The sequence below is a fragment of the Anas acuta genome, chromosome 7 (assembly GCF_963932015.1).
Source record: "Anas acuta chromosome 7, bAnaAcu1.1, whole genome shotgun sequence".
NCBI classification, from domain to species: Eukaryota; Metazoa; Chordata; class Aves; order Anseriformes; family Anatidae; genus Anas; species Anas acuta.
Window position 1 is genome coordinate 7,679,399 of NC_088985.1, and position 13,796 is coordinate 7,693,194.

The following is a 13,796-nucleotide window of genomic DNA, read 5'->3' on the forward strand; positions in this document are numbered from 1 at the left end:
CTATCTTTAGAAACAGTCTTGCTGGATATATCTGTGCCCTCAGTGAAATGTAGAAAGCAGCACTGAGGAGGTATTTCATTATTTAAAAGGTGAATGTTAAGATTCACTGCTCCTGCTCTGTACATTACACAAACTGCAGACACAACACATTTGTGCTAAATTAAAGAGTAATGGAAGTGAGGCATGGTATTGCCGAGGTTATTCTGCTGATGGTTATCTAGGAATAAGTTGACCCCTCAAAATGTCCCTTCCCCTCATTTTTTCTTAAGAGTTTCAATTCAACATTGTTTGTTTGTTTTTTGTTGTTGTTGTTTTTATTCTCTCATGAGAGACCCAAGAGCTTGAGAACCGCTTTGTAATATCCCATCCTAGCTTATAAATAATGAAGTTGCCCCCAAGTTACGAATGCTCTGAGACAAGTACTCAAGCATTTCTTTGCGTTAGGGTGCTAGCTCTGACAAGTTAGGTGATTGTTTGGTGGCTGAACTGCCAACCTTAATTCTCACACTTAGACCTTATAAAGCAGTTTTATTTAGTGAAGTACTTTGTCTTTTCCTAAAACCTTTAAAAGCTTGCAAATATTTTCCTGCTTGCACTGATTTGAGGTACTGTCCTGTGCTGTGCTTTATTTCCATTGTAACATTTATTTTTACTTGTACTGTAGAAGTGGTCATTGCTGTAAATTCTGCAGTAATTTGTCCTTTTAACAGGTTCTTTATTAAAGATGTTGGAGGTACTGCTGTACAAAGGGCATTGCAGAGGAGACAGCTTTATTATCTAAAAGGGTGCAGTAAAGGTATTTCTCCATGACAAGTTCAGAAGAGATCTGTCTGCCTGTGTGGCTGTTCTAAAGTTTTGCCTAACTCCTTTCTAACTCCTAAGCACCAGTGATCTTTGAATTGCAGTTTAGGCTCCCAGTCAGCAGAATTATTTCTCAAGCAGTGACAGCCTGTGAATAACTGTAGCATAACAGTAGAGAATGGCAAGTTCTATCTCTCTGCTTACTGCTCTGTTTATACATGCAGAGATCATCTCTCAGCGTTGAGGGGCAGTGCTTCCTAGGTATGTGGCTTTGTGCTCCCATGCTTTTGTGATGATATATGCATAGCTTCTACCAAGTCTTTGCACGAACAACATGTATTCTGATAGTCTGGGTGTCAGAGCATTGTTCAAAAAGCATAGAGTGGAGTAGCTTCAAGCTGGAGTTACGAAAATAGGTGAAGCTACAATGGAAAGCATGCCTGTTGGGTTTTAACTGGTGTCTTCTTGTTGCCTTTCTAGGTCTGATGTAGTTGTTCTGTGCTTTTCAATTGCTAATCCTAATTCCCTGAATCATGTGAAAACGATGTGGTATCAAGAAATCAAGCATTTCTGTCCTCGCACACCTGTCATTCTGGTGGGCTGCCAACTAGATCTCCGCTATGCAGATCTTGAGGCTGTTAACAGAGCCAGACGGCCTTTGGCAAGGTAAAGTTTAAACAAAAATAAGAATTAAGAAAATAATTTTGTTAATCAGGTATAATACTTTCCAAAGAGAAATGATAGAGCCTTATATCCCTATTTTTCCTAAAACATTAATATATGTGCTTGCATCTTTTTAATTGTGTTGTTTGAGCTGGTTAGTTAATACACAGAGTTATTATTATATGTTCACCACAATGTTTTTGCACATTGGACATTTAATCTTGTTTGAGTGGCTGGACACTGCTATAGATAATGATGATTACCAGAGATTTTCGTATATGTCATTCTCCATCTGAATATGTGTATCATGTCCTGTCCTGTCACTACTGTCAGGTACTGTTTTAAACAGAAAGATACAGTTCATGTTTTCGTAATTCTCAATGCTTTTTTCTTCTGTAAATGTAATCCTAGATCATGCCAGAAAATTAAGTGCTTGCGAATTAATTTTTTTTAAAGTTCTAGGATAAAGAGAGAGTGGGGAGTTCTTCTAGGGAAGCTTTGTTTTTTCCCAGATACAAAAAAGAAGCATTCACATGTTCCTGCTTACTTCTAGTTTCCACATTTTGTATGAATTTGAATGAGATGAGATTAATGGAAATATCTAGGATAATGTAATTAAAAAATTTATTGTAACAAATATCCATGAAGAGGCTGAATTAATATTTCATGGGTTCTTACAATACTTTGCATTGCCTTGTGTTCAAATTCTTGACTTGGTAATATGCTTTTCTTAGGTTTGTTTTTGTAAACAGGTTACTTCTTTGGGTGGGTGGGATGGGTTTTCTGGTTGACTCTTTAAAAGATAACCTTTTTTCAAAACTTAAAATTCTTTTTCTGCCCTAACCCTCCTTTATTATTTCACTATTAATAAAGTTTGAATTGGTATTCCACATGTCTAGCACAGACTTCTGCCACCTGAACTGATTATTAGCTGGCAACAAAAGCAAGCTGTTGTCTGGAGCATGTTAAGTCTTTGCCAGCTTGTGTCTGTCCAATATGGTGTGTTCAGAGAATGCACTGTTGAGGTCAGATCTTCTGGTGAGATGATTTTTTTTGTTGGGAAACTGGATCCCAGCCCAGGTTGTTTTCTGGTTTGTTTACCCCGTATCATATACTTGAGCTGCTCTGGAAATTCATGAGATCCCACATAATGCTTCTCCAGCCAAAACAGAGCCTGTCTCTTGAAGTGCTTGTTCTGTTACAACTTTGTCATAGGCTACCATGATTTGCTTTAAAAAGCATAAGCCTAAGAAATATTTCTCTTTTCATATTTAGATGTATTTGTGGCATCTCTGTCATGAGAATTTCCCCTTGAGCTTAAAGTATGTATACAAAGAAAGATACTGATTGAACGTCTGAGTAGCAGGGTGTTTTAGGAAGTTTTTATTTTAATAATGAGAGTTCTCAAGCATTCTATCAAATTTTCTTACTGTAAATTTCCCTTTAATACAGAGAGTGCTTACTCCATTTTGTGAAAATGATTTTATACATATTTTTAGTAACATAGATGCATTGCAGAGAAACCACCAACCTTGAACAGAATTACAGCTATGTGCTATTCTAAAACTCTCTGATACAGCAGTTCCAGATTTGCAAAGAGCTTTGTGGTCTTAATTTTGTATTTTGTATTAATTTAAATGATATTTATCTCAGAATTGGTGCTGACACATTTTGCAAAATTCTTTGCTTTCTGGCATAACCTTGTGATGATCATAGCATGTGAGGAGACCTATTTTTGTTTAACCCTAGGCCGATCAAAAGAGGAGACATTTTGCCACCAGAAAGAGGCAGAGAGGTTGCCAAGGAGCTTGGGATACCATATTATGAAACCAGTGTATTTGACCAATTTGGAATTAAAGATGTGTTTGATAATGCAATTAGAGCTGCCCTGATCTCCAGAAGACACCTGCAGTTCTGGAAATCTCATTTGAAGAAGGTCCAAAAACCTTTGCTTCAGGCTCCATTCCTACCTCCAAAAGCCCCTCCTCCGGTTATCAAAATTCCCGAGTGTCCCGTACCAAACATGAACGAAGCTGGATATTTATTGGAAAGCCCCCTGTGTGCAGACGTTATGTTTGTTCTTCAGGAACAGGACTACATTTTTGCTCACAAGATTTACCTAGCTACCTCCTCTTCAAAATTTTATGACCTTTTCTTAATGGAATGTGAGGGAAGTCCAGACTTGGATGAAACACAGTGTAAAAAAGAAAATACATGTAAGGATGTTTTGACAAGTCACCTTGAGACAAATTATGACAATGAAGAGACATCCTTCAAATCTGCTGATGTTATTAAAATTCCTGCACAAGAAAGTACTGACTCTTTAAACATGCTTGAACCCGAACCTGGTGAAACAAATTCTGCAGCAAGATCTCTGTCATCCTGGGGAAAAGGGTTTGTTAGTTTGCATAAGGAAATGCAAGTGAATCCTGTCTCGAATAGGATGTGTCCTGTAACTGTGGTAAAAATGGATTCATCTGTGCAGGCTGGACCTTTTAGAACTGTTCTGCAGTTTTTATACACAGGGCAACTGGATGAAAATGAAAAAGATCTCACAAGACTAGCTCAGATTGCTGAGATCTTGGAAGTATTTGATTTGCGAATGATGGTGGAGAATATCATGAATAAAGAAGCCTTCATGAATCAAGAGATAACTAAAGCATTTCATGTCAGAAAAGCTAATCGGATAAAAGAGTGCCTTTGCAAAGGAACATTTTCTGGTGAGTAAATACAGACTTCAACAGGACAAGTACTAATTGTGTTATTCATGTTGCTGTCTCTTCACAGACTTCAAAAACTGTGACAATTTACATTGTTCTGAGAGGAAGGATGAGACCAAAGCTACAGTGTTACTCAGAACCAACTTTGTCAGCCTAGGTGTCTGGAGTTTAACTTCTCCAAATCTATACAGAAGCTTTTAAATAAGCGACCCAGTTTTCCGAAGTGTTAAACATCCAATATCTCTCTTTTAAGTGAGGCTTTAAGATTTTATTTTTACTTAACTGTATAAAAAACCTAGAATTATATCCGAGGGGGGAAAAAGTGAAAGAAGTGCCCAGTTAAAAAAGTGCAATTGAAACATGCATTCTTGAGGCAGAGTTTCACTTTAAGCACAGACTTGCAGCATGCCTGTTTCTTTGTTCCCATGGCAGATGTGACATTTAAATTGGATGACGGGACCATAAATGCCCACAAGCCACTACTGATCTGTAGCTGTGAATGGATGTCTGCTATGTTTGGAGGATCATTTATTGAAAGCTTGAACAGTGAGGTATTTGTCCATTTGCTTATAATGTGTGATGGATTTGGGGCGATCGTCATTCAGTAGCTATTTGAATAGTTGCAATTAATCCCTGGAATGATTCTTTATATTTATTCTTTCCTTCCCTTGCAGACATGGGTTGCTTTTCTTCTTAAGGCATTAAATTAGGATTCCTAGGATGATGACACATTTTCCACAAGGCATGAGATTTTCTCCAGTGTTGGAGCATGCACTTAAAACCTGAAATCCTGTAAAATATTAAATATGGAACAAATTAAATATTAATTTCTTTATTTCTTTAGAATAAGTTTTAAAGTTGTGTGAATGTATGTTTACACAATCAGAAGCATTTCAAAGAATACATGTGACAGGAGACATTGAATATAAAAGGAAAAAAATGTTAAAGAATGTGGAAGATTGAGAAGGGAGCTGGCTTCACAGTACTTTGACAGAAACTGAGCTCAACTTCTCTACGGCATTGGCTTGTTCTCTAGAGTAAAGTAGACATAAAGTGCTGTATAAAAGATCTCAATGCTTTGAATTAAGATTTTGCAACAGAAGCCTTGTATTTTCAGGTGCTTTTGTTGTCTGTTTTTCAAATTCTAAACATCCTGCTAGCATTTTTTTCTCTGTGTCTTATCCATAACCATTTTTTGATTTTTTTTATTAATATTTTTTTGGTTCTTACCATCTTCAAGGGTCTCATTCATTTGAAGAGTTGAGGTTTTTTGTATTTAATATTCAGGAAGATTATGTTCTACTTCAGTTTTTCTTGTTTCTTCTAATACAGCTGTAAACAATTCCTTTGCCAAAGGCATATTCAAGAAATGGTTCATTTAATAAAAGACATAGTTTGCTTGTAGCAAGCAACATTTGGCAACGAAGAGTACACACAAATTTTCTACCAGCCTATTTTTAATGATAAATCTGACAGTCTTAGCTCATCTTTCCAATTTAAAGTATTTAGTTTCCAATTTTTGTAGAGTTTAAAGCATTCAGTAATGAATTCAGAAGTTTTAAAATACATGTAGATATTAATTTAATGTTCTTCTTTGCTTTACTAAAACAAAATGATCTTTTTTTTTTTTTTTTTTTTTTTTTTGTATTTGGGACACAACATTGTAGCAACTCATTCACAGAATTTTCTTTTTTCTGCATTAGCAAAACATATTAATAATGAATGAGATTTACAACTAGCTGCTCTTGCTTGGAGAACTGAGCGTTTCCCAGAGTGGCTGATATGCATGAGAGCATGCTTCGGTACTAACAAATCAGGGCTTGAATCCCACCCACCCAGATAGAGCTGACAGAAAAATTCCCAAGCCCCCCAAAATATGACTGCAAGCTATATGGGAACAGTGAACTCAGTTCTAGCAGGAATTATGTGCTGACTCCTTCCAAGTAGTCAGATTAAGTTGCACACACATCTAATTTCTCATCATAATTTTATTATTATTTTTCTGCTCTGCTTTTTTTTTTTTTTAACTGCAAGTTCTTCAGAATACCACAGTGCATTCTTCAGGGCCAGCAGCATCTCTTGAGTTGCAAAGAGGTACATTACAAATTGCTGATGAAATGAATCAGCTATCCTGGGTATTGAAAACATGCTTACCTGCTGCAACCTTGAGACCCTCAAGAATCAGGTTTACCCTGCTCCTTGAAGGAATGAGCATGTACACAAACTGCAGTTGAGGTGCTACCGTGATAGTTGAAGTGAGGTCTTCTAATTCTCCCTCCTCTTTTAGGCATCCCTTCAGTGAAAAGGATTTAGGATTGTGCTGGTGAGAAGTTAGATAACTTATCTCAGTCCTGGTAGTTTTGTTGCACAATATTTTGTTGTGCTAATTACAGAAATGGTTTGTATTTTCTTTGATTCGTTTCTTTAGTTCTCAGTCCTTTTCCAACCATTGTTTACTATGATACATTAGTTATTTATAAACAGATTGAGAAGGTTTTTTGATTTTGTGTGTGTGTGTGCGTTTGTTTGTTTGTGATGGGGGGGGGGGGGGGGGGAGAGAGGTGGCTGGTTTTTTGGTTGGTTTGTTATCCTTTGGTTTCGATTATTCACAGAATCCCCAGAATATCCCTTGCCAGGAGCAGATTAGATTGCATTCCTACAGAAGTCTACCAAGGGAGGTTTGGCATGAGAAGTGCCCAGTGACTTTTATGTTTCCCACAAAGCTGTCCATTTGCAGGTTAGAAAGCATTGCGCAGATCCACTGTTTGATGTGGGTCCAGCTCCAGTAACTTGATAGAGTTGACAAAAGATCTGACTCTGGACGCAGACTTACCTGTTGCCAGCTTCTTGAACTTTAATGACAAATTCCTTACTTGAAAAATATTTTCCTTATGTTTCTAAAATGAAGAGAAATAGAGTCCAGCAAAGTGACAAAAGTAATATATGGCCCTTATTAAAAAAAAAAAAAAAAATCAATTATTAACAACTCTTTATTTTTTAATATCTTTTCCAGGTAGTTCTGCCCAACATAAACAAGACTTCCATGCAAGCAGTTTTAGATTACTTGTACACCAAGCAGTTGTCTTCCAGTCAGGAACTGGACACACTTGAATTAATCGCATTGGCAAATAGGTTTTGCCTTCCTCACCTGGTTGCGTTAGCAGGTAAGGACTTGTGACCTTGTCCAATGTAGTGTCTTGTGCAACAGCTTAAACATGTCCTAATGATTTTGGAACACACAATATTTTTTTGCACATGAAGGAAACGCTTTTTTTCCCCTGAAAGGAAAATTGTAATGCAAATTCATATTTTCATACATAAAAATGTATTTCTTGCCTTTTTCAGTTTTGTGCAAAACCGTCTCAGAATATTGAAGCATTCTGTGCTTTAAGAATTGGAAGGGTAAACCTTCTCTTTAGCCTTGATACAATGTAAGTCCTTTGTAGTATCCATTCAGAAGTTAATAATTTACCTGAAAACAGGATGAACACTGGACTTTCCATCATGTAATGAATGAAGTGTTTCTTTACACCTGTTGAAAGGGAGTAACTGAACCAATTCAAAACTCATTGAGATGGTCATATGTTTCAGAAATGCTATTTGGATCTCTTTTCGCTACCAAAATGGGAGTTGGGTATTTTGGTATATAAATGGTTATTCAACCTTCATTTCAGGAAGAGGGTTTCCTATCACATGTTTAGAGAAGAATGACCGGATAGGATACTGTTTAGTTTTAAAATTAAATCCATGCATATTCCAGACCTCTGGGATTTATTTTTGTTCATTTGTCTCTATGTATGTAACTCATCATTGTTCTAAACACATGGCCAAGGCCAAAACTCTCCAAGATGGATGAAGCAAAGCTTACACATATTAACAGGACAAAAATGCATGCAAATTTTAATCACATACCAAATCCTAGCTCTCCTTCAGTTGTGCCTCAGGAATGTGTGTCTTGTCTTCACTAGTTGTGACAGACCAAGTCTTTACTGCCTGATTATTCCTTCTAAGTAGCTGCGGCATAAATATACATATATTATTAAGAATGTTTTATTGTTAATAATATAAAATAATTCTCATCTATTTAAATCTTGATGAAACAATTTTTGAGTTTTCTACTGCCAACAGCTTAACTCATTAGGGCCAAATCAGTTCACAATATATCCCAATAAACACTCAAACCTCTAAGATGATTTTGCTTCTAGAAAAGGCTTAAGGAGCCTCTCTTGAAGTAGCTTTTTGGGTAGCTGGCTCCCTAGGAACAACTAATCTGAGAGGACTTGAAATTAACTTTTCTACCTTAGTGCTGTCGGTATACTCATTAATATATCTGCAGCAGTCTGCTGTTGCCTAAAAACTTGGCTATCGCTTTTGTACTAGCCAAGAGAGACAGCAGATCCATTTTTCTAATTTATAAGTTTTCACTCAGACAGAAATAGGCAACTGCTGAACTTTGTCCTTCTACAAGTAATTATTAGTTGCAGGCTCATTTTCTGTAAGAAAGATAATAAATGTGAATGAAAGCAGAAATGAATACTTTGGGTTGAGACAAAGGGGCAGATACTCACATTGACTAGGCTCTGTTGGAGTAAGAGAGTTTGTACCAGTGATGCAGAATATCCAGACATAACTGCAAAGGCCAGAATTTGGCTTTGGCCATATCTGAGGTTGTTCAGAATATCCAGGTGAATGTGCCACTTGCATAATGCTACAGTTAACACTAGAAGGAGGAAGAACGTGGGTTCTTGTTTCCTTGTTAGTGGTGGATGATCTGACCTTGAAATGTGACTGTTTCCCATGTGGCTGATGAGTTTTCTTCTCTAACAGAACAGCATGCAGTACAAGAGCTGACAAAAGCCTCAGTGAGTGGCGTTGCAATAGATGGAGAAGTACTGTCCTATTTGGAATTGGCTCAGGTTAGTGTGTGCTGTTTTTTAAAGATAGTCTGGTCAACTGCAGTACTTACTTTTAGCACCTTATTGGTTCTGAGCATTGCATCTAAGAAACTCAATCTTTAGTTCTGAGAGGGACTGACAATAAAACTGAGATGTATTTCTATTACAAGGGAGGTTTTTACATTAGTTCAAAGATGAAACATCTATGTAAGTAAACTGGGGGTAGTTGTCTTTCAAATACCTGTTTTAATTAGTCTTGATCTCAAAGCTTACAAGCTCCTCAATCTCATGGCCATGTTTTAGCAATCTGAAATTTAATGTAATGGAGGTGCTCAGCTTAGTAATGGTAACTGATTCTTGGGTTCCTCTCTGTACAGTTTGTGTAGATACATTTAGGCCTGTATTGTAACATCAAAACTTTTTATATTCTTAGACTTAATGCTTAAACTGGCTACTCAGAGCCAGTCAGAGTGCTTTGTATTCAAACACATTTCAATGTCCTTTGAGTTTCAGAAATCTTGCAGAGAGCCCCCAGCTCAGTTAAACTGCACATATCTGTTTTCCCAAATGAGTGCTACAGCAGTCTACCAAATACAAGTAGTATTTGCTATTTAGCTTGTAGTAGTACAAGTTAAAATATCTTTTAATCAAATTATTCTTGATTTCACACTAATGAGGAATCTGGCTCCAGTTTGCCTTGAAGTCTGGAGTTAAAGTAGCACTAAAATACAGCAGAAACTGACCACCATGCAAGATGTCCTGCAGCTGCTTTCAAGTGCCTCTTGCAATATCGTGAATGCTGTTACAAAACTAGGACTTAACCCCTTCCAAGAAAAGGCAGCTTACATCACTTAATTTTAATTTTATGAAGGGTTCTTGCTTTTATTTTTCTGCTTGAAGGCAGAAGTAATGTGCCTAACTACTGTTAGGATATCCTCTGTGCCCTGTACAGCCGTGTGATGTTTTATAACCTGAGATGTTAATAGACAGAGTGCCAGAAAAGATACACATGCACTACAGTCTGATTTGCATTATAGCTCTTGCTTCTTTATGACTTTAGAGGGATGACTCTAACTTGACTTGTTAGTCGAGGCTGAAAAATAAATGATAACTTCAGGAAGTGGAATACGCTTCTTGTTTTTTCTTTACAGTTTCACAACGCTAACCAGCTGGCAGCGTGGTGCTTGCACTACATCTGCACCAATTACAACAGTGTTTGCTCCAAATTCCGCAAGGAAATCAAAGCTAAATCTTCAGGTATGAGCAACTTTCCACCTCAGTTTTCATGAGACTTTCCCTTCTTTCTCCCCATCCAGTCCATTATATATGAAGACAAAGATGAACTCAGGTAGTGCAGAGGTTCAGTCTCATAGCTCAGCTATGTTGTGTAGCATTCATATATTCTTCTAATCTGTAAGGAAAGGTCATAGTCAGTAGTCTGATTCCTGGGCAAACATTATGTTCTTTACCTATTTCGGCGAGGCTAGGAGGAACAGAGGTGTTCTCAGGCTCCATGATGAAAGATACATGCTGTAGAGGGCTTGCATTTTTATGCTCTTCTTTGGTGGACTGAGGTCTCAGGTGCAGCTGCTCTCAAACTCTTTTCACCCCATAAGTAAGGCGTATAAGGAAACTGGGGAAATTCTTGATAAGCCAGCTAACACAGACGCTGGATAAATGATTAGCTGTAGAGCTTTTGGCAGACAATCAAGATGTTTCTGAATGTGTAACTTACCGTTTTGTTTTGGGACTTTGTTTCTTTTTAATCAGATAATCAAGAATATTTTGAGAGGCATCGCTGGCCACCTGTGTGGTATTTAAAGGAAGAAGATCACTACCAGCGAGTTAAGAAAGAAAGAGAAAAGGAAGATGTTGCACTGAATAAACACCATTCAAAGCGGAAGTGGTGCTTCTGGAATTCCTCTGCTGTAGTTGCCTGAACAAAGCACATAACTGGAAATCCATAGCCAGTGTCAGAAGTTAGTCTTATTGTTAGAAATAAGATGTAGTTCAGGTTTTCAGGAAACTCTGTTCCACATGTGCATTTATTATTGCTAGGGTCAAAAGCACAAGCTCACTGAAAGTGAGCCTGGAACAGCTCCTCAAAGTCATATGTATATTTTTGGTTAGGAAGCAAATAAATGTCTACCATTATTACATTTCTTTTTATACCAAAAAAAAAATAATAATCCAGCATTAATGTTTCAATCTCCAATTGGGAAATATTTTTATACTGTCTAGTGTATTTTGTTCAGAAAAAAAAAATGGATATCATTTTATTTTACAAACCACAAAATAACCATGTAGCAGCTTTGTATTAGATTTTAACTATTTTTACTATGCGAGTACAGTGAAATAGACAATCCTCAGTCATAAGAGACAGCTTTTAGAGTATCTCATAAAAAGTCATCTTAGGAAAAAAAAAATCTAGCTGCCTAGTATAAGTTTTGTTTTTTAAAGTACTGTGCATTGGTGATATAATTAGGTGATTATTTTTCCTTTCTAAAGTAAAGGGTTAGAATAAGATCCAGTAACTTCAAGTTATAGAGCGCTTGATCTTCGCTTAGCTGAATAATAAGCAGTATAATTACCTGTTCAACTGCAGGCAAATGTATTTCTAATATTTGCCATGTAAGTGCAAATAATTACGAAGATGTGGGCCATGTGAAATGTAGTGATTCTAAGTATTCAGAGGTTTTAAATGTCTAGATCAAAGAGGATATTTCTAAAACCATTTAGAAGGGCTTATTAATTTATTTCCTTATATTAGTATGGATCTGAATACAAAAAGCAGTTATACTGCTTGCATTTGAATTACTGCATGGCAGTTACCTTGTTCGGTGAAATCTTAACCATGCAGCCACTCCTCATGCCGAATTCCATTTTGCTTCAATGCAAGCAAATGAAAGGGCTGCAAAACCAAGTAAGAGTTATCTAGTGTTATAGCCTTTTGTAAGTGAAGAATGATCTTCACACACCATCACTTCAGTTTGATCCAAATTGTTTTGTAACTTTTCCCAGATAGAATTCAAAGTGTTAGATTATTTTTAAGTAGGTCATATATTACCTCTGGAAACAGGTATTCCCAGAAAGCTGGGGCAGAATGATGGAATTCCACATGTGATGCAGTGATGCAAAAAGGAAAATGCCTCCAGAGTTTTCAAATATCTTGTGTGTTTATGACTTTTTATCAACCATTGCTCTAAAGCTGCAGTATTACACTAGATTACAAAGGGATGAGAGCATTTTTAAAAGACCAAAACTAAAATACATAGACTGTAGGACATACACATGCAATCCTGTACAGTGTCTCAGGCACAATTCTGTAACCAAGGGTAGTATTGTGTATTAGGTCTGTTAATATTGTTTTGTGCTGGCATTTCAGCATACCACTGTGAAAAGCTGTTTATGTTTGTTTGTTTTTCTGTATTCAAAGGCAAGGCAGTATGGTCAAGCCCCCATGCTGTAGGTCAGGAAATGCTTTGGACCGAAAGCCATATACATCTCCACCTATTTGAGTTCTGACCGGAGTAATTCTTGGCAGATGCTACTGCAGGGTGGTAGAAGCTGCCCAGCATGGAAAGAGATGCTGCTCTACAGACTTTTATAAGGCAAGCAAGTGACAGGCAAACCCCTGATAAAGATTTGTCACCGTATGGTGATAAAGAAGGGCTATAATTGACAGTTGCAAATATAGTCTCCTTAATTCTCAGTCAGTGAAGATGAAAATTGTAGAGAAGAAAGACTGAGAAAAGATGCATCAAGACTAAGAAGAGATAAGTATTTGTTGTCATGAAACATTAACTAGTCACATTTTAAGTATTGCTACTAGGTTTTACACAACCAAAGCTACAGTATGATTGTAATCTTGCCAAACTAAGGGATATATAAATGAACCTGAAGTATATGCAATAATATCCAGTTGTGCTAGTTATCAGCTACTATAACCAAGTGGCTGGTTCATTTGGTTAATGCTGTCTATGGCCTTTAATCATGGTGGTTATTTTGTGTTTTTTATTTTGCAAAAAAGTCAATAAAATGGTTTAGTTACAAGTTGTCTCTCATCTCTCTGAAGAAGCTTTCTAAATTCGTAAAAAGGATTCCACCCTTTTTATAGCCACTTGTAAGCATGCAGCTGTGGTATCATTCATTGAATTTTGCTGAGCTGATGCTTGTATGGCATATTGGGATTTATGATTGGGAACGTAACAAGGAAGCCCTATAGTGTTTGTATATGATGGGGATGGGGCAAGGTCAGTGCTTGTTGCTTACTGTTAAACAAAAAAAAATCTCCTGCCACTTTTCCACATAATTTCTGATATTTAATTACCATGATATTACCCAAGAGACATGAAACTAATTAGTCATGACAGCCATGGGGAGGAAAAATGCAGGTAAACAGCAGGAACTCCATAAGGTTTTCAGCAGACTCTAAACTTTCTACAGCCATTGTCTTTCCTGCTTTCTCACTACTGTTGTTGTCAGCCATTATATAGAAATCCTAATTACCTGTTCGTGGGCTCTCAGAAACTACATCCTCAAATACAGACTTTATCAAGTTATAAAGGTAGAAAGATCCAGAAGACTTTTTACAAGATGTCATGCAAAGAACGTCATTTGTGATTTTTTTCTTGAAGCTCTTAGGCAATGCAAAGGACATTACATCCAGAATACAATGTGCATTTCTCCTCAAGTGCAATTTGAGAATGTTATATAT

The 13,796-nt window shown here is 36.9% G+C and overlaps 1 protein-coding gene across 8 annotated transcripts in view; it reads left to right on the forward strand.

Moving 5' to 3' along the window:
* Positions 1-13,132, forward strand: part of RHOBTB1 (Rho related BTB domain containing 1) — a 51,406-nt gene extending 38,274 nt beyond the window's left edge. For 7 of the 8 annotated variants that reach the window (XM_068689312.1, XM_068689311.1, XM_068689313.1 and 4 more), the window contains 7 exons: positions 1,282-1,467; positions 3,214-4,184; positions 4,617-4,735; positions 7,198-7,348; positions 9,012-9,100; positions 10,231-10,336; positions 10,850-13,132. In XM_068689312.1, the coding sequence (XP_068545413.1) occupies positions 1,282-1,467; positions 3,214-4,184; positions 4,617-4,735; positions 7,198-7,348; positions 9,012-9,100; positions 10,231-10,336; positions 10,850-11,019 (1,792 nt within the window). In that variant the 3' untranslated portion in view covers positions 11,020-13,132. The remainder of the gene's footprint in view (positions 1-1,281; positions 1,468-3,213; positions 4,185-4,616; positions 4,736-7,197; positions 7,349-9,011; positions 9,101-10,230; positions 10,337-10,849) is intronic. The other variant, XM_068689318.1, reaches the window with a different exon arrangement.
* The last annotated feature ends 664 nt before the right edge of the window (positions 13,133-13,796 follow it).